Consider the following 22,214-nt stretch of genomic DNA (forward strand, 5'->3'; position numbering starts at 1 on the left):
TAAAAAGATTTTGTTTCAATATCTTAAAAGCACAGTAGAGGCACTGAATGTAAGATATACCTTGATAAACGAGAATTTTAAAAATATGACCAAGTTGCAGGGTTGCTTGTAAAGAGAAAAATTTTTGAAAAAAATAACATGGTCTTAAATGATTCCAAATTGCCCAATTTGGCAAGAAATTTAATACAAATTTTTTTTTTGATGGCGGCGGAAAACGGCGGCAGACGGCGGGAGCGGCGGTACCGTCGCCATTTTTTATTCAAATATTTTTTACTGACCTATCTAAAATGATTTTGTTTCAATATCTTTAAAAGCACAGGAGTAGCACTGAATTTAAGATAAACCTTGATAAACGAGAATTTGAAGAAAACAAAATTTTTATTGGTGGAAGTGAAAACTAGTAGTTTTTTCTTACAAAGGCGTTAGAATTTCTGGTGAATAAAACTAACATTGTGGAGACATGATAACCACATATGAATGATAGGAATGTTGATACAAAGTTACAACTGCCCGTCTTAACAAGTCGCCAAGAAAATCGTTTTTCCCCCATTCCAGATCAAGAACGGATGAACATTTCTAATTATAGAGTATCTTCGCTAATAAAAACAAAAAAGTCATTACTTGAATTTATTATTTAAAAGTCTGTATAACCTATAATAAAATTCTAAACTTTAATTAAATAATTAGGCAATACGTCAAATTTTTGGACCAGATTTGGATTCTTACAGAAATCCGTCCAAAAAATGGCGGATTCCCGCGGGTTCCGGATTCTTATTTTTGGCGGTTTCCAGATTCGGATTCCGAAATCTAGCAATATTTTAGAAGGCTTTTTTAAAAAAATTAAGAGCTACATATGTCCTAAAAATTATTGTTCTTGGTGTTCTCTATATTTCACTTCCGAGAATCGAACCAGATTTTAAAAGATTTTATATATAATGATGATAATCTTTGCCTTCTAAAGGGGGGAGTTGAAAGAAAAACTCAAGACGCTAATTTTAGCCTACCAATTAAGAATCCAAATCCGCTATTAAAAAACAGATTCCGGATTCGAATTCCAAAATTGACCAAAAATTGGGCGGATTCCGAATTCGGATACGGATTGCCAACCCTAATAATAATAATTATAAAATGCTAAAAACAGGATTCTTGATATCAACTTACTAACAATTAGACTTTATTAATAAACATGAATATCTCAAAACAATTTTATGCAACAGTTGAACGAGCCGCATTAATACATTCTTTTTTAAAATCTTCCTTTCTTAGTTAAATATAAATTATCTTAAAAATTGACTGAATTGTACCTACTATGCAGGTATGTAATTAATTTATGGTTAAAAGGGGACTATACACGAACGAGACCAAGTGATTCTAAGCACCTCAGCATAGAACCTTAGTATTATTTTCGTGAATAAATTAGGTTTATGTTAAATATTTTGTTTATGTTCAATATTTTGTTTATCTCACTAAGAAATTAAGAACTTGATATGGAAAAATCTTTTTAATGTTTTTTTGGTGCAATATCATCAAATGCATTTTTTGAGTTCAAAGGTCAAAATAAAAGAACACGGCAAAAATCATCAATTGCTGTAAATTGCAGAAGTACATTAATGAAACTTAAACAAGTTACCAACCTTTTTTCTAAATATACATTTTGCATCGAAATATTATACTTTGTGTCAAAGCGATTAAACAACAGTTTGAACTCAACATAGCATTTGATGATATTTTGTCAAAAATGCTTAAAATTTCAAAGTTTTTTTTCACAACAATTTGAACTAAACATAACATTTGAAGATTTTTTGTCAAAAGATGCTTATAATTTCAAAGTTTTTTTTTTCAAAAATAAACCAAATATTAAATATATAAACTACATAGTATATTCACTAAAAAAATAAGTTCAATTGGTTCAATGCTGGAAGGTGCTTTGAATCACTTTGTCTCGTTCGTGCATAGTCCCCTTTTACGATAAAAGACAAAAAAAAGACAAAAAATTTAATTCAACTCTTTTGTTTATTGAAGTTCATTTTCTTTTTGGTAGGTATGTATTCTTGACTCACAGACAAACTTTTTCCTCTTTTCTATCTTACATCCTAAAAAAAAAGAATAAAGTTTACCAAAAACAGGTGATAACAGGTTTCAGATCGTTTTTTTTTGTAAAGGGCCTTTAGAAAAGAAAATCACTTCAATTTTAGCGCTGATATTTTTTTTGGCGATTTCCGGCTAATTTTTTATGCAAAACTCACAACAAGACACCGTAACACCCTCAGGTGAAGAAAAAATATAGATTAGGTATATATTACAGACAATTTCCGTGATTATTATAATGAAAAATTATAGTGTCCCCTGGATTAGAACTGTGGCAATATCCTCTTAGAAATATTTTAAAATTTTTTCCTGGAGCCTATACATGCGATGCCAAAGGACGTCCAAGCATTTTTTTGGTATTATCCTCTTAGAAATTTTTTTTCAATTTTGAAAATTTTAGTACCCCCCCCCCCCCAACTCTGGCCGCAGCGCTCGGCTCCCTAGCCTGCCTGTATGCAGCGCTTGGCCCCCTTGCCTGCCTAGCCGCAGCGCTCGGCTCCCTAGCCTATAACCTAACCTAAACTAAAATTTGTTCGTTGTCGGGGGGGGGGAGGGAGCGGGGGTGGGGGGTACTCAAATTTTCAAAATTGAAAAAAAAATTTCTAAGGGGAAAACGCCTTTTTTTTTTGGGGGGGGGGTTAAAATATTTATATAATATACGCAAGGACGTCGTCGTCCAAGCTTTTTGTAGGGAGCGGGATAATAATTAAAAATGCATTAGGGAGGAGGGGGGTCAACCTCTTACCCCCCCCCCCCCCTTCGACGTCCCTGGCGGTGCCCAAATCCTGTAAGCCCATAATATGGAAGGGCAGAAAAATAGCCTAAATCCATACCAAGACATTTTCTTATAAAAATAAAATAGCCTAAAACCATCTTGCGACCTATAAGAAGCTTCACTGTAAAGGAGAACCATATCGGTTCAGCGGTTAGTGAGCTAACTACTTTATATAATAGGATATAATATCCCATTTTACATTAATTTTATTACTAGGTAATTGCTGTGCTTCAAGATTAGTAAATTATTGACGTTTTTTATCTGTAGCTTAAAATTTAGAAAAGTACTGAATTGAATAAGTTCTCCGTGATCGAGAAGCTTCACGTAGGTCCAAAGGTAGATTAAAGCTATTATATTTTATACATTTAATTATTAGAATGGTCCAAGGCTATTTTCTTTTTTTTCTTTACCCCTTTCAATCCATTAAATACTAGGGGCGCATCCGCTTGTATTATATATACTTTACCTAGATCCATCTGTAGAAGTGTGTGTGATAAACAACGTAGCGTAATCTTGACTGATTCATCTAAAATTGTATTATTTCAATATGTTCTAAAACAACTAAATTATTTAGAAAATCATACCGAAAATCAACCATCTCGTAATCAATGTATAAATGGCACTTAGAATTCGAATTTCGATCTGAAATATTGCATGAGTAATCCTTGGTAGGTTTTTTTCCCTAAATCGAACAAAAAGTTGGAAAAGTAACAGTTGGCGGCTCAGCCGTTCAGCCATTTTGAAGGTAAATCCATCACGAAACCTATCTCCACATAATACTCTTTCCCGCTTCAACGTTTTCAAACGGTTCTAGCCGGTAGTTGCTGGTACTAGAAATCTAAAACATGATTTTTTGTATCATAAGCAAAAATATGTGCCATTTATACATTGATTACGAGATAATTGCATTAACACCCCCCCCCCCCCCCCTTAGGGTTGGTCCTTCCGAAACGTTATTTTGTACATTTTAGAATTGTCCTACATATTTTTAACTTTGCATGAGTTGAGTTATAATCGTTACCAGAAAGTCTTTAAATTAATTTAAAACCTGCAGATTTTTAAGTCTACAATCTAAGTATGATATAAAAATCATATATATCCATCTATTTTAATAAATAATGTTTCCTAGAACAACAAGGTACAATATTATTGGAGATTCGAGAAGCACCTTTAATTAAATCTTAAAAATAAAACTACGTCCTTGAACAGTATCTTGTATTTCCACAATTTTTTTTTACAAATTAATGTTCTGCTTATTAAGTTTTAACATGCGATTCTATTTAATATAATTTTGAAATCAAAGCTGTTAATAGAAGAGCCTTTAGTTTATTGTTTTTACCTGGTTATACCATTCAAGAACTTCTTTCTTTATATCTTATCTCTTGAATATTTGTTCTAAATAAGGATAGTAGTTAAATATCTTATAGTATTATTGACAGCTTTCCGCGGATAGAAAAATATAAAATTACAAGATTAACACCAGTTTTAGTAGTTCCGAGAATCCTAAGACCCGGGCTAACAAAATTATTATTTATATCTTAATATTGGCAGAAAATTATCTGTAATCCAATGCAATTCATGATTTTTTAGAACCGGTTATAATTTAGCGGATAATTATTGGTTTCGACGCCATACTGGAAAAAATTTCCTTGGTTTTCATTTCTGAATTACATAACTCCTTTTTATTTTTTAAAGCAAATATATTTTTTCAGTCAAATTCAAACATATGTATACTAGCGGTTATGCCTCTAGAGGCCTAAGAGGGGGGGAATAGTCGACTGCCCACAAAAATTGTAGTTTTAAAAAGAAAAAAATATTGCAGGGGGGAATGTATTTTTAGGATATTCCGACAAAATAGTTTAAAACCTTACCAGGACCTATGCAAAGCTACCCTGTAAAGGAGAACAATATTGGTTAAGTGGTTAAAAAGATCTATCAGTACAAAGGTAGGGGGAGGGGAAGGGAGGATCACTTTTTCTTTTCATAAGCTGAAATAAAAAATGAGGGAAAGAGTAATTCCACATACCTTAAGTGCCCCTAGAGGCATCTAGGTGGTGTTGCGGCTTGTGAAATATAAAGTAACTAGCATTTGGCATATAGCCAAAGCCAGGACTTATATGAACCTGAACTATTAAGACAACAGACCAAATAGGATATAATTGGATATGATTTTTAGTCTAAAGCTTAATACTTTGATAAATACTAAACCATAAGAGTTTTTCATTTTAGGGAAGCCTTACAAAGGTACCAGGATCGTTTACAGCTAGGTATTTATTTGTAGATTAAAGTTTTTCAATTGTTTAAGGTCATTTTCCCCTATCCTTCATATAAAGAGCCTTCACATATATAGATGCTAGGGGCGCAGCCACTAGTATGAAAGAAAACAGATTATGTGTCTATGTGTACTGAAGGATCTCGCTAACCACTGAGCCGATATGGTTCCCCTTTACAGTGTAGCTTATCATTGGTCCTGGGATGGTTTATAACTATATTTTTGGAGGCTACCTTACCCCCTCCCCCCCCCCCCCGGAAAAACATTGATTTTTTTTGTTTTGGTGTGTAAATATCCCTTTCACTTTCTGTGGAACCAATATATTTTGAGAGGATCTTTCCATAAATAAATGCCCTTTTTCGTAACCCACTGAATATGCTATAAAAATAAACAATCGATCCAATTTTATTATGAGTTTGCAGATTCTAACTAACATTGCTTGATTTAAAGAATTATATACCTAGCTTATTAAAAAACTTTGCATCATTAATTTTCGAAACTGCACAATTTTAATTTTAATGTTATTGGAATATAATAATTTACCTTGTTTTGTAAAGCTGACAGAAAATCCTGCGTTTTATTTTTTCTGGTTGATTGAATGCCATTTTTAAGTCTGTAACATAAGAATGACAGTTTTAGTTAATACTTTAATAAGCACTAGCGGCAACGCCCCTAGAGGCATCTAGGGGGAGTTAATGTGGAAGATACCCTCCACCTAAATAGTTAAAAACCTTCCCTGGACCTAAAAGAAGCCTCATTATAAAGGAGAACCATAACGGATCAGTGGTGAGCGAGATCCTTGGCTACAGACAAAAAAAGCTTATTACTTTATATAATAGGATAATTGGATGGGTGAGATAATCACAAAACCGCAGTTTTTTTTTGTTGAAGACTTTTATTCACTACTTTAACTAACATGGATGAGGAACTGAAACATTATAGTGCTTTTTTCTTAATATGCATAAATATTCGCAAATTAAAAGTGCTCTTATACAGGCAAATGTAAAAATAATATTTATTAATGTATGTAAATATAAAATATCAAAGTAGTTATCCTGTAATATATATACAAATATATATGTAATGTTAACTTAGTGTGAGGCCTGTGGGCGTAGCGTTGCGTACTCGTAGTAGGTCACTATCAAGTATCAGCTGTATCTCTGAAAGCCCCTTGAGCCTTCCATTTTCGATGAAAAAAATAAGCCTTTTCCCAAATTCTTTACCCTTCTGACATTGCAAAAGGGGAAATAAATATTGAGGTCTAGATTATAAAAGTTTTTCTGAATGACGAGCACCTTATTTAGATCTAAACCATGCTATTTACAGGCTAACAAGAATGCGTGGGTGTGTGTGTGTAAGATCTAAATAAGAAAAGTTTTTATTTGTAGGCGGGGTAAATGAAAAGGGGAAGGTTTCAGATTATAATGGCTTTATGTAACATAAACCTCGACTATATCTATAAAATATTTAATATTTATTTATATTTTATATTTATACTTAAAGTATGTGTTCCTGGTATTTATATTTTTCAAATTCCTGTTTTTTTGTTTTTTTAGCTTAGGGGCATTTTATTACCCCTGATATCTCTAAAACGGCAACTCCTATGTTAAATCTGGCTTCAAATTTCGAATCTACACTAAAAATAAGTACACTAATATTAAATATTCTATGCTTATAAGGGTAAATACATATTCCAAAATTAAGATGTACGTGGTTCTTTACACACTTTTGGGACACCCTGTGCATGTTTTTAAAAAATGGTGGTTTTTGCCCCTTTTTGGGGGGAAGGAGTCGTTTTAGGGCCAGAGACTATTTCTTCATTTTTGTACAACTTTTTAAGGCACATAATTTGTTATTAATACATCAACCGCCTCCGGTGAACCGTTTTGCCGTTATTCACCGCCAAAGGCGGAATTTTGACCTTTTTTACCGTTCACCAGGATTTAACGGGCATTTTTGGTAAGAAGGCGTTGATTTATCAAAATCACTCTGAAATACTTTTATTTAGGCTATTTTATTTACTAAATTTCATGTGAAGTAAATTTTTTTGTAAATCTAACCGTTTTTCGTCAAGATGGATTTCAATTGTTAAAACAAGTGAATGAAGTGAATATATATAATATTAATAATTGATATAACATTAGTAATAAAAGAAACATAAATCACGTCCATTTAAAATTCCTTTTGACAAAAATGGGTTGGATATACAAAAATTTTTTATTTTACATGAAATTTAGTAAATAAAATAGCCTAAATAAAAGTATTTCAGAGTGATTTTGATAAATCAATGCCTTCTTGCCAAAAATGCCCGTTAAATCCTCGTGAACGGTAAAAAAGGTCAAAATTCCGCCTTTGGCGGTGAATAACGGCAAAACGGTTCGTCGGAGGCGGTTGATGTATAAATAACAAATTATGTGCCTTGAAAAGTTGTACAAAAATGAAGAAATAGTCTCTGGCCCTAAAACGACTCCTTCCCCCCAAAAAGGGGCAAAAACCATCATTTTTTAAAAACATGCACAGGGTGTCCCAAAAGTGTGTAAATTTGTAAAATAGGCAAATATTATTGTTATTAGTCAAAATCTGTATCTATATGACAGTTTTAGGTAACTTAAAAAAACAAAAAAAAAATTTCTCATTTTTTTTGAAAATACAGGGTGTCCAAAAAATATAAAAATTGTAATCTGGTCAGAAAACACTATGGCCTAACACACTTAGATACTTTGTATGCTAATTTGAAAAAAATAATCAATTTGGACCAATTTTTAGCTCTACAGACGCAAAAATCACTTTTACAGGGTGTTTCAAAAATTTCTCAGGTGTCTAAACTTGGAGTTACCACGCCAAATTTACTTCATATGTGTTGTAAAATGGATGATATTCACTCTCAAGGCAAGAAATGGGCAAACTTCGTTTCCTGACAGTGTCAAAAGTTTAAAAAACCTGTTTTGACATTTTTCTTGGGACACCCTGTAATTCATGATTTTTGTGATTTTAAAGACAAATTCTATATTGTACCCATCTGGGTGATTAATTTGATATATAAAACATGTATATAAGTTGAAAATTAATGTAAAAATTTTAAACTTGAAAATCATGAAAAAATGCCTTTTTTCATTGTGAAAACACCACAATGAGAAAATGCGCAAAAAATCGGACTTTAAATGGATTAAAAAGGTTAAAAATCATCTAGCCCTTAGTTTTATGACCAAATGAAGGGGACTGGAAGTTTTTATCAAAATCTGAGACCTCATGCAGAAAAATGTTTTTTTCGTAAATAATGTGCCGATATCAAAGTCATTTTATTGCAATGATTTAGGAAGTAAAGCGCAAATAGTAAGTGAGAATACATTGAAATTGTAAGATTTTCTCTGGGTCAAAATAAAATTTTATCCATTAAAAGTAAATATATAGTGAATAAGTTGTAGAAATCTAGACAGATAGATATTCTTTTACTTAGGCATCAGAATAGTTTATAAGGCTTAAAAATCACCAAAACAGGCGTCTTAAATCCATTTTATAATCCCAATATTGCACACATATCTCTAGCTATTTAGATACTGACCCATTAAATACTTTAGCCGCAACTTTGCAATCCTATTAACTACATACGCCAAAAATTTTCCTTCTTACACATAATACACGCTACAATGCAGAATTCCTTCTGTAGATTATATCATTGCGCAAAAATATCAAATAAAAAGATATATATAAAAAATTATTATAAATGTAGTAGTATTTTAAAGTTAATATGTCCATCAAATAGAGGAATACCGCCAAAAAAATTTAAATACAATTTCTAGCATGGTCCATGAGTAAGAAAATTTCTTTGAAATTATTATTTTTTTTCAAATGGAAAGGAAATCTATTATTTATATCACAAGTATATATAAAAACCTATCTTGAAATTAGCCAAAAAAAAAATTATTATCAAGCAGGAAAACGTCAGGTATTGTTTTATTCTAGGAAAAGAAATATTTGCAGAGAACAATTTATTTTAAAGATGCCTAATTTTTCAATCTTTAAATATGTTATGACATAATCTTTCTACATTTGTTTATAACCTCTTTTCTATTATTACAATATAAAATATTGCATCATGTCGCAAACATGTTGCATGTCAATATTAGCATGCATTCTTGACTGCATTCTTGCATGATCATGTACTGCACTGCACATCTTGGACATGCATCAATATGCATGCCAGAATATAGAAATCTTTACAATAAAGTTAAAAATCTAATAATCCTTTATCATTTTAAATATACATTTCATTACAGCTAATTTATGGCATTTTTTAAAGTATTCTTTTTTCTGACAAGATAAACTGATTTATCTTTAGAAAAAAAATCTTTTTGAATCCAACAATAAGTATAAATTGTCAAGAGGTCTAATTGGGTATCTAATTTTCCAAATTTTATGTATTTTTTTCATGTAACAAAATCAAGTAAACAAGATTTCTGCATGCAATTATTTTAGGCTTTCTATTCCCTTTTTTAGATTTATCACGTTTCAAATTTTTAAATATTTTTGCAATTTATATTCATCCTCTTTCCCCCACATTAAATGCATACCTTTTGTGACTATATGTTATTCATATTGATTAACAACTACCACCTTGTTGAATATCTTAAAACTTATTTGACTAGTTCTAAGTCCACTTTAAAATTATTAATTGATTGATATACTTAGATACACAAACAAATGAGCTTCTTAAGATTACTCGGTTTTAAGATAAATTAACTTACTGATTGCGGTAAGTGAAAACATAAATTATTTTTTTCTTTGTTAAGAATAATTAATTTTGGGTAAAGTGTTAGAAAACTTTTCCTTGATATGTAGAAAAATGCAAAGATTTGCGTATGCTGGAATTCAAATATTTTTAATTTTACTTTTCTTTAAAATCACATGAAATACAAAATCTAAAGTGAAAAAGTAAACTCTTTCTTAATTTAACACAATTATGTCAAATATTCAGAATAAGTGACCCATACTAACTCGAGCTTCAATTTAGCGTGCTAACAAATTTCTAAACTTGTATTTTAGAAAAATTTCCTCTTTCTTGTCTGAATGTGGATGAATTTAAGTATTTCCAGTCTGGTAAACTTTAACTTTAACACATTTCAGTGAATGGATCAGAAATATCTTAAGTCAAGCAAACTTGGAATAAAATTAAATTTAGAATAGTAATCAGTCAGTTGCACATTTTTAATATATAAAGTTGTAATCCTTACATAGAAAGGATTGGATGTTTGTCTGTATTAAAGGATCTAGGTCTATATCTAGGTTTTTTCTTTTTTTAAAGCAATTTTATTTTAAAGCGGGGGGGGGGGGGGTGGAGCCAATATAGGATAGAGGCAAAGCTAGTCAATTTATACTGCAAAGTATATGATAGAAAGCTTTTTCTGTTTATGTACCATCATAGTTAAAATAATTTTTATTTCCGAGATTACATCAATGAGTATAAGTCTAAATTGTTACGTCTATTGTCTTATTTCTGGAATCCAAGTTAAATTAGTGATAAGAGATTCAAAACATTTTGTGCTTTTAAAGTTGAAACCAGAAAAGTGCAGATGAAGTATCCACCCCCCCCCCCCCCCCCGGCAATATTAATGGTGGTTGATAAACCCTCCTGGGCTTCACTACCAACACATCCCTAAACCAGCCAAGGGGGGTGTAACGTAAAAAATCACTCCCCCTGTAAGGAAATCGTGTAGACACCACTGCACCTGTTGGGAAAAAAAATGATGTAGAAAAGATAAAACGATTTTATTCAAAATAGGAATTTTTAATTTTCACATTTTTCTGTTTTAATCTATTTAATTCTATATATGTAATTAAGTAAGAGATGATTAGAAATAAACCAAACCTTTCAATGTTTATGAGAATTTTATAATCAAAATGTGTATAACTTAGTATCTCTGATTTAAGAATTTCCCATACAAGTTAAAAAGTTTTCATTTGCTAAATTAGATCAAAATTCAATAAAAGTTACACACAATGGTTTAATGTGTGGTTTTAGTTTTGTGGGTTTATATGTGTAACTATGTATGTGTAAGTTTGTGTATGTGTGTGTGTTTCTGCATTATACATTATGCACTAAGAAATTTTGCATTGTCCAATAAATATTTTAGCCCATACATTAAACACCCACCTTCAAATTTTAGAGCATTTTTATGCATGAACATTGGACAGTATGCTTACAAGTATAGGATACATTTTTGTCATGAAAAATATGAAAGTTGTTGCATCAGGTCTGGAGAAACATCATTTAAATTTTTGAAGCATATTTTTTTATTATATAGAGCATGTCCGTCCGTCTGCAGTGTGTAACATTTTTAATAAGAACCCTTGGCTTATTCTAGAAATGTTTTCTATATTGTACTCTTGTATAAAGGTGTACTCTGTATTAAGGTATATTCAGATAGTTCATATTTAATCATATGTAGCTTACAAAGACTTTGAGTTCACAGATTCATAGCTTGAGTTCACAGATTCATAGCTTGAGTTCACAGATTCATAGCTTGAGTTCACAGATTCATAGCTTGAGTTCCCAAAATCATAGCAGTTGCTTTGAAGAAGAGGGGATATTATGTTAAGATAAAAGTTAAAACAATGGAAATTATATCAAACAATATCAAAGTTTGGCAAATATATGTGCATTCCATTTAGGACAATCTATTCTTAACTTTTATCTTTGTCAGAGTTTTCTTTTCAATACATGATATCTTATATTAGGCCACTTTGTTCTTTTATAAGAATTCGAAAATGTTTTGATTTAACATTGAGAACAAATCTAATGGCTGGCGTAATATATATTAAAACTATTATTGGCTAGAAACTATTGGTTATTGAAAAGTTTGACATGACCAATCCTTTAATTGCACACTTTTTAACTGGAAGTGTTTACTATCTATAAATTCTTTGTGATTTTTTTGGTGTAAGTCATTTCTCTAACAAATCTGACAAAGCAGCAATAGAAATTCTTCCTATCCTTTTCTTTAAGGAAAGTGTCGCACATATAAAAAAAAATTAAACTATGATAAGAAAACCTAGATAATTTACTAAAGTACTTGACGTTCAGAAACTGGGCAGTCAGTTGAACCTTTCTATTTAGAGAGTAGCTGCGCTTCTTGAAATAATTCATGTGAATACTTTACAATTCATAACTTCTTTATGATAATGATATAATTTACTTTATGATAAGGAGATCCTCTTACATTCAACAATAGGGAAACGGGGATAGGACAATGGAAGATTAATTAATCCTATACATATTTTAAGGGAGAGTTTAGAGTGTAGATTAATTAAGCAGCCATAATCTTCTCTTTTCACATATCACATGGATACCTTATATTTAGATAATTGATTTAATTGTATAAACCCAAGAACCCCTTAAAACTTTAGCAATAAATTTTATAAGAGCTTAATGCACGTATTATGAATTCAGAGATATGACAATGGAAGCTAATTTGAGCAGATAAAATTAGACGTAAATTTGTTAGATTAGTTTTTGTTCCTTATACTTAGGCATCCTATTTTCGTCTGCACTTAACTTTTTAATCAACCAAAAATACTTACTGATATTGATACACTATTTTTATCTTTTTTCTCTATATTATTCTCTGTTCGAGCCTAATTTTATTGACATTTTGTTAAATATCTTAAAAATATGTTTTTGATAAACTTTCAAATTTTCAGAAAATTGTGTTGATAACTGTTTGCATAAAATTTGCATTGATTTTTAAACCTTTTGGAAATAATAGGAATTTTGGATAAACAAACTGTGCTGTTATAAAAAAATATTACGTTTAGAAAAGTTTTATTTGTAGCCAAGCTGCTCTTTCAAAAGGACATATCTGTTTGTACGTTTATTTGTGAATCTTGACCACAACTTCCTCAATTGTTACAGGTTTAGAATTACTAAAATGTCTAAAATTAAATAAGCTGTCTCAAAAATAAGTACTTATATTTATAATACTTACCAAAAGTTCTGTTTGGACTTAATTGTCCGTGTTTTCTTAAAGTTGTTAATAAGTTTATTGAGTAGTCACAGTATATATTACTCTATTAAATTGAATGCTAATATTTTAATAACCATTTTTGCCAATGCAATTTTATAAAGATATAAATTTTCTCTTTTTTTATATTACCTATAAAAATAATATTACTCTGGAAGGATTGCAATCATGCCAACTAACAAGGACGAACATAATAAAAACAGTAAAACCCTATAAAATTATGTCTAACACAGACTGATTTTTAATAAGTTGTTGTAATTGTCATGTACTTAGATAACATTTAGCTCACCTTCACTACCAGTAAGAGCATCTTAAAGGCCATCATCCTCAAAATCAAGATTTTAAAATGGATTTTTTTAACACAACAAAAAACATTTTTGTATACTTTTCAGGGTAAAACATCTTTAACATGTATTTAGCTTCATCCATAAAACTTGGGGGTCAGCAGCTGTCCTCTAAAGTGATAGTGATAGAATTTCTTTTTTTCAATTATTTTTTATTTAGAAAAATCATTAAAATCTACCTTAAACTGTTTTTCATTATAATTAATGCATAAATCCCTTAAAGAATTGTTATTTTATCAGAATCATTTTTTAAAAGTGGAGAAAAGTGCAAAACAAACATTTTCCTTTTGATTTTCTTTTGATTTGCATAATGAAGTGGATCGGTAAAAATAAAAAAATATAGATTTTGAACTTAAAAAGAATATTTTTCTTTTATCATACGTATTGCTTTAATAAATAGAAACAATGTACTGTAAATCTGTACACTTATGGACTACCGTAGACAAAATATCCAGGAAAATGTAGATTGCATAATGAAGTGGTTCTGGGTTTATTACCATGCTCCCTTTATAATTTTGGTCAAATTTTTTGGTTAAATCTGGTTTTCATTGCTTTTCAGTATAAATGTAGTTACACCCTGCTTTATATGATATTAGCCTTAAATCACTCAGCCATAGACAGATCCAAATATAATTTTTATTCTAATTAATTTTAAAACTAAAAGCAAGTAAAGACAAACTTTATTCTATTGCTTCTTGTTCTTTTCATAAGAAATTAAAACACCAATTTAGAACCGTAAACAATCAAATATGATTATGAGTATACCAATTAGCAAACTTTTTCGCAATTTTACCCTTTTTTGCTGGTGAGGTCTGTAGATTTGAATCCATAAAAGCAATGTAGACGGGTATAATGGTAAAATTATACAGTTCCTTTAGACGACTCCTACATACACACACGTAAACACACAAACACACACATACATACAAATTCAACCATTTTATACACAGAAGGGTAGATGTGTAAAACATAGTTCAAATTTTAAAAGCAAATTTTGTTTTTTTTATTTCTATTTTTAGGGAAGATTAAATTAGACTCAGACAAGGTTTTTGACTATTTAAAGGGGGGGTTGGGTTCATTGGAGATATGCCCCTTCCTCCCCCCCAGCCTAAAAAAAAATATTTGGAAGAACAAAAAATAAATTCCGATGCCTCTAAAAAAATACACACAAATATTACATGCTTAAATCTGAATAAAATGATAAACTTTCCTCTCAGAAAAACATAGAAAATTACTCCAATCTATCCTACTTATGTAAATATAGTTAGTTATAAATGCACTGAACAAAGAGTTTTAGTTTTCTATGATATTTTGCTTTAAAGATTCTTAAATTTTATTAACATTAAATTAATCTACGTTTTCCGTTCATTGTTCCCATATTATTTGATATATTTGGGAAGATATGTTTTTGAGAAGTTCATAGCTGGATCTTTAAATGTGTAGCCGTTGCCGTAGACGTAGCCGTGGCCGTAGTCGTAGCCGACGCCACTGCCAGTGCTGCCAATAAAACATGGATTTTTAAATGTTTGAAGTTTTTACGTATTATTATTATTATTTTTCTTCATATTTTTACTGAAAATTGACAATGACCAAACTGCATTACTTTTGTGCCACTTTTGATTCCTGTGACGTCATAAAATGAGGAAGTAAGAGGAGAAACCCCTGAAAAAGAGATGGAGAATATGACGTCAAACGTGGTGCAAAAGTAATGCAGTTTGGTCTTCGTCCTAATAAATTCAAAAAGTGGTTGTGATTTAAAGATCGCAAATAGCCGTGGCCACGCGTAGCCAATTTGATTTAAACATCACTATCAGGAAAATAGCTTAAAACCACCAAATACCTTTATTGAGCTTCCCTTAAAAGTTCAATCAATTCGGAACATCAATTTCTGAGATCTTAACCTACTACTTTATATTATGGAGAAGATAGAACACAGTAATAGTGTCTGACTGATTATGACGTAAGAATAAAAATTAGCCAATGAGAGGCCACTATAAATTTTACCATTGGTCAATAACGGCCTCTCATTGGCTAATTTTTTTTTGTTACGTCATAATCAGTCAGACACTATTACTGTGTTCGAGATGATATAATTTTAAATCTAAGAAATATTCTAGTGAAGCATAAAATACAATGCTGACCCTTGCATGGATTCTGGCTAAAAACCAAATAAATTTGTATTCTTAATGAATAAATACATATAAAAAAAGATTTTTTATAAGTCATCAAAAGTCTAAAAGGGCTAAATGCATTTGTAATTGACCTTTTATAACCCTTTCCACACTACAAACCAATGTACATACGAATGTATAATGCTGTGTCAAAGTGAATTAATTTTTTTCATGCATTTTTCACTTTGGACCTCGCGTAGACAAAAAAAAAAGAAAACATATTTTGCTCCCCAAGAAAGTTTCCTGTTGACATTTATAGCAATATTTATGTCGACGATATGGAATTATTCAATGGCTGTAACTGATATATTAACAACAATCTGTTATAAAGATATTTAGTTGATATTGCTACTTGAAAATTTATTCATTTGTCATTTTTTCATCAAAGTTTTACAGTTGTCATTAAAAAATTTCTCAGTATTCTCAGGTAATCATGGTTTAGTGTTTAAAAACTTTTAAAAATTTTAAGTTTTAAAATCTTTAAACCAAAAACCCAAAAATAATGCTCTTAATATTTTTTAAACTCTCAAGTTCTTAGATATTTTACTTATTGTTTAGGGAATACAAATTCTCTATTTTTAGTGTCCTACTCTAAAACAATGGCATATCCGACAGAATAAATAATAAGATTTAATTGCTATTTTTAAAAATGTACTGAAGACAGCTTATTGATAATATACTCCAAAAATCAATATTTCAACTTTTGAGTAAACTTTTCTTGATACTTGAGTGAGGAGTCATGACCACTTGAGTGTTCTGTAGTGAGCTGTCACTCATAGTGTAAGGACAGGGAATATTATTCATTAAATACTGTTTGGCGTAGATGGAAGTGGCCGAATTTTTAGCATTCAGCTGTTTTTGTTTGGCTAGAGCTAGTTCATAAATAAGCCTTTAAGATTCAATTGAAGTTTTACACTTACTATTCCCCTTTTCAACTTTCAAGTATGGTCGATTTTTTTTTCATACTCTACCTTCCCTGTCAGTGTTCATTCGGATCATGTGAAAAGAATTGTTAAAGTCACTCATCATCATTTTCAAGTGACATGGTGGGCCTGTTCAAAGGGCAGTGATATGTCACCTGTAGGAAAAAAACAGTTTTCCCTTTCTGATTGTAATTGTTAATAACAATTAATATGATTTCTCATATTAACTTCTGATTCGAAATGGTGGAAAAGTTTGAGAAAAACTGTTCTATTCCACCAAAAAACGTATATTTAGGTTAGGTTAGCAACATGCAGTAGAAAAACTCCTCCAATATTTAGGCCATTATCAATGGCTAAAGGCTCGCGTGCATTTAGAAGGTGAAATCCCGGGTGGGTGAAATTCAATTTCAAGTATTGAACAAGAAATTTTTATGATAACTATGCAAATATTTTATGTTTAAAATATTGTCGAACCAACAACGGGTCAATTTTTTTATATTGGTACACTTCCAAAAAACCAATCACCTACTTGATAAAAGATTTCATATTTATTAAACTTTTCTTATAATTTCAGGCTATGCATATAGAGAGATTTCTGGAGAGTAATAGTGATGATCCAACAATTGAGAAGTGCCAAACTGTTCTAAAGTTTAGGTCAGTGTATTTTGCAACATCATTTTCATCTATTAATCTATCTATATATATCCAGCTATTTATTTATCCTTATAACCAGCCCCAAATCTATATATCTATCTGTCTGTTTGTCATTCTGCCTGTTTGTCTATCTATCTTTATACCTATCTTTTCTATGTCTAATTAGCTATCTAACTATCTTTGCTATCTATCTATCTATCTATACATCAAAAATTTATCCATCTTTCAAACTTATCTATCTACCTATCTAAGCTCATACCAAAGGGGCAATTAGACAAAGTTAATATTATTGTTGTGTTTGTTGGTTAATGTTTTATAGCAATCAAAACCTTATTCTATACCTATATGAGCGATTACTTTTTCTGTTTTTTACCTTATGAATTATTTTCGACAGATTTTTTATAAAACGGCTTGCTTTATTGCATCAAGATCCATGACAGATCTATATAGGAAATAAAAGTCTATATATGAGCTCAAGTCTTCCAGTAGTAGAGTGTTTAATACTCAAAGTGCTCCAAAAATCCACAATAAACTCTCATTGACCAGAACTATAAGACCCATTATTTTACTCTATAAAGAATAAATTCTTTTTTTTAATTTCATGTTGCTATTTGAATTATACTAAAGTATTAAATTTCTATTCATAAAATAGAAAATTTAAATTTATAAAATAGTAAATCAAAGAAAACTTAGTTTTAAAATAATTTGATACTAGCGCTGCGTCTGTAATGTGTTCAAATATTAAACTAAATTTAACATTTAACTAAATATTTTAACCCTTTGAGGATGATAATTTAAAACAAAAAAATTCTAGGATCCTAAAATATTTTAAAGAAAGAGAGACAAAATTATAAATACGGTTTCAAATAAAAATAATGAAATTTAAAAAAGATGGAAGGAAAGGGAAGTGAGAGAGAGGGACATATAATCTCTAAAAAATCATGAAAAAACGAAACTAAAGTCGTAGTATCTTTTTAAAAAATATTTAAGTGTAGTAACTTTTTTGTAGTTGGGTTGATATTCAGTGGTCGGACAATGGAAGAAAAAGATTAATGTTCAGAGATAGGCCAATGGAAGAAAAGATTAATATTCAGAGATAGGCCAATGGAAGAAAAAGATTAAGATTCTATCTAGCCAATAGCGAGATAATTTTAGAACGCCGCCTCTAGTGATGTTATAACAATGATATATCTAAACACATAAAACAGATGTATCATAATTTTCATCTAGAAATAAGATCAGACACAATTGGTAAAAAATGTGCAAAAGTAAATAAACTAAATTGTAAAAAAACATTTCCTAAAAAAATTGCTCCACTGTAAATTATGATTTACTTGTAACATTTATATTTTATAAGTTTAATATGGATAAATAATACAATATCTTCAAGGGAAATCTTGATTCCATGATTTGATTAGATAAGACATTTGATCATCTGTGAACACAGTAATAGTGTCTGACTGATTATGACGTAACAAAAAAAAATTTGCCAATGAGAGGCCGTTATTGACCAATGGTAAAATTTATAGTGGCCTCTCATTGGCTAATTTTTTTTGTTACGTCATAATCAGTCAGACACTATTACTGTGTTCTCATCTGTTATCGAATAATGACATACGTACGGATATTAAATACTTGAAGAAAAAAAATAATATTACGTTTTACACACAAACAATATTTATAGTCCATTGTGTGTAATAAAAAAGCTAACAAGCTTTGAATTGATCCATTCATGCTCATTTCAACCATTTCATTGCCTTTTTATAAACCTTTGTAATAGGCCGACAAAAATATTTTTATGTTTTTCAATGGTATTTAATTATGGAAATTATATCCTTAAGTTGCGCAGCAATCTCAACCAGCTATCCATAATACAAAGAAAAGCGATGTCTCTCTGTATATCCGTCTGAAGCTTAAGATCTCGGTAACAACTGAACCGATTAGATACAGCATGACCCTCGAAAAAGTATTTTTAAGCATCTGCAGCCCTTATTTCTCAATGAATTATTTAAAAAATGCATATGTCCTTGTTCTCCATAGTATTCCACGTAAGTAGATATAAAAATATTTTTTTTACCTCCATTAACACCGGAGATTTTTAGAGCTAAAGTTTTGAAAAAGTGACTGAGAAAAAGAATTTTTTTTTGTTTCTCTTATTTTTTGGATGGTTATATTATGTTTTTCTGGCAATTGAATAATAAGACACAAAGAAAAACAAGTTAACTAAATATTTCTTTTTTATTCCACCAAAAATATAAATTTTTAATGGCAAAAAATACTACTGAATGAATTGATTATTTGCAAATTTTAGGTTATTTATTAACCCTTATTTATAGAAAAGGATTAATTATGACAGTTGCTCCGCCTACTTTTCTGACATCTCAATTATTTAATAAGGGGTAAATTAAGCTTTTTAGACTAAAAAATCATTATGTTTTATTTTTATTTTCTTTATAACTTTTTTGTTATTAAAGTTAGGATTGTGAAACAAAAACAATTTTCCTGCTATATTCATAGAGATTTATTTGGTTTTTTAATCTTAAACAATTTTGCCTAATAAGTAAGTTTTTCAAAATATCATTAAACTAAAAAGACTCAAAAAATATGTGTAAAAAAATGCTTTTTACTCAAAAACTAAATTTTTTATTTCATTTTTGTATAAAGTTTCTGCTAGTAACAAAAATAAAAGGATTTCTAGCTTAATTTTGCTAAAAAAGTCGTATCATGTTAAAAGTTACTTTTTCCTCAGTCACTTTTTCAAAACTTTAGCACTAAAAATCTCCGGTGTTAATGGAGGTAAAAAAAATATTTTTATATCTACTTACGTGGAATACTATGGAGAACAAGGACATATGCATTTTTTAATAATTCATTGAGAAATAAGGGCTGCAGATGCTTAAAAATACTTTTTCGAGGGTCATGCTGTATATAGGAATATATATAATGGTTCTGCGATGCTTAAGCTATTTTTTAGGAGGGGCTTAGGACACCACCACCCCACTAAATGCCGCCAACCCAATTTTTTGCTTTGTAACTCTTGGAGCAAGCCACTAGTTTTAGATATCAAGCAGAAAATGTATTTTAGCTTATAGCGAGAAAAAAATTATGTATAATTCATATACATATTATAACTCATACGAAAAATTTATAAATCTGTGATTTTAAAAATTTTTAGTAAATTTACCACAAACCATAGGCATAAACATTTAAGAACAAATCTGGTAAGCCGAGCGTTCTCGGCCCACGGGGTAACGAGTTCGGATTCAACGAGCCCTAGCCTTTAAGTATTCTACCAAACAAACAAGCAGGATTCAATCATACAGAAATTATATATTTAAACTGAATAATCTTTACAAGTTATGTTTACTATATATATACAACAAAATATGACAATGGTTAGGTTTGAAGGGGGTGTGGGGCGCTAGGGCTTAGCGCCCGACGGTAGACAGGCTGTGGGGGCAGCGGTGGTAAAAGGGGAGGCAACGCCTCCCGATTATATAAGCGCGTGAGGGACTCGTGATAGTTGCATGTTTGAGTCCCCTCCCCACATTTAGGCAGGCTAGTTTGACCGCTGGGTGCGGGGTCAACAGCGGTCATGAGATGGATGGTGATATAATAGGATTAGTGCGGGGGGTTTGTTATCATAAGTCACAGCGAAGCAACTCTGTAAACGGCCTGTCCGTCTGGGTGTCGTATTACCACAACCTCCCCTTCAAGGGTTGCGTGGCTCCTGAGCCACCAGGCCTTGAACCTGGGGATACGACAGCCTATGCCTGCGCCGGACAGGCAGTTCTTGGGGCACCGCTCGATGGAGGACAGCTCGGGCTACACAGGCTCCCTGGGACACTCGTTGCTCGGTCTGACTGTGGTTGGTGATCAGCATTGTCAGCTCCTGGTTGGCCTCTAGGCGTGGGTTGGCGACGGCCAAGCCTCGCCGCTGGAAATTTTGCCTCGTCTGCAGGATCAGTTCTGTCGCGGCTGGTAGCTGGACACGGAGGCCTAGGCAGACTCTGGTGGTTCCTAGGGGTGGAATGGTGATGGCAAAGGGTGCATAGAACTCCATGGGGGCGCCTGCTTGATTCAGGTTGCTTGGTCTCCTAGCTCCTACCCGGATGGGGATGGCTGTCATCAGCAGGGGGCACATGGCTTCTTCTTCTTCTTCTGGGGCGGCCTCTTCCATCGCAGTGGCTGGCTCTTCTCCTACAGGCTCGCTGCTGGCTGGCAGGTTCTCCATGTCCGCGTCAGGGTTCCAGATGGCATCTCTGAGTGGCTCTGGAGCGGGCGGCGGCGGTTCGTTGGGCTGCTCCTGCAGGTTCTCCTCCACTGGGTCACGATCTTGGCCGCTAGGCTGTGGGGCGGCTGCGGCTGGCTGGTGCACTGGGAGCTCTCCTGGGTTGCTAGCTGCGGGCGCCGCCGCTCCAACTGGCAGCTCGGTGGCATCCTCGTCGCCGTCCATGTCAACTTGGATGTCTTCTGGGATCTGGTGGGCAGTCACATCTCCAGTGTATTTGCGCAGTCGGCCTACATGCGCGGTAACTTCTGAGATCCCGGCTACGGGAGAGGCAGGTTTAATGACATAATGGACTTCTGTAGCTTTCCTCACTACTTTCCAGGGGCCAGTCCATCTCTTGGTAATCTTGGCTGCCTTCCCTGGCACCAGGCGGGGGGCCAGGTACCAGACCAAGTCTCCAACCTCATACTTGGCCGTGCCTTCGTAAGCTGCCGCGCTCCTCCTGATGGCTCCCTCCTCCTTCTGCTGGATGGCATCATACACTGCATAGTAGCGCTGCAAGAGAGCTTGGACGTTGGCTGGAACTGAAGCATATTCGGTCTCTGGCAGCCGTAGCACCATGTCCACCGGAAGTTTGGCCTCTCTCCCAAAGAAGGCCAGGAACGGGTGCACGCCAGTGGATCTGCAGGCCTTGGTGTTGTAGGCAAAGGCGATGGCAGGCAGGTGTGGCTCCCAGTT

At 32.3% G+C, this 22,214-nt stretch overlaps 1 protein-coding gene and 1 long non-coding RNA gene across 12 annotated transcripts in view; one reads left to right on the forward strand and one right to left on the reverse strand.

Moving 5' to 3' along the window:
- The window catches only part of LOC145313514 (uncharacterized), a 70,993-nt gene that overhangs the window by 22,047 nt on the left and 26,732 nt on the right, over positions 1-22,214 (forward strand). The window contains exon 5 of the mRNA XM_080152950.1: positions 17,166-17,245. Within this exon, the coding sequence (XP_080009076.1) occupies positions 17,166-17,245 (80 nt within the window). The remainder of the gene's footprint in view (positions 1-17,165; positions 17,246-22,214) is intronic.
- On the reverse strand, positions 608-5,779 carry LOC145313512 (uncharacterized). 11 transcript variants are annotated; one of them, XR_013877359.1, is made up of 6 exons: positions 5,679-5,779; positions 4,203-4,258; positions 3,330-3,389; positions 1,968-2,093; positions 1,108-1,345; positions 617-669 (listed from the first exon to the last, which is right to left on the reverse strand). It is a non-coding gene; the product is annotated as an uncharacterized LOC145313512 (long non-coding RNA). The 11 variants fall into 11 exon arrangements; XR_013877361.1 differs by having other exon boundaries at positions 618-669; positions 1,108-1,307; XR_013877360.1 differs by having other exon boundaries at positions 620-807; positions 1,108-1,307.

The sequence above is a fragment of the Acartia tonsa genome, chromosome 3, assembly GCF_053477335.1.
Source record: "Acartia tonsa isolate MP-2025a chromosome 3, ASM5347733v1, whole genome shotgun sequence".
Classification (NCBI taxonomy): Eukaryota; Metazoa; Arthropoda; class Copepoda; order Calanoida; family Acartiidae; genus Acartia; species Acartia tonsa.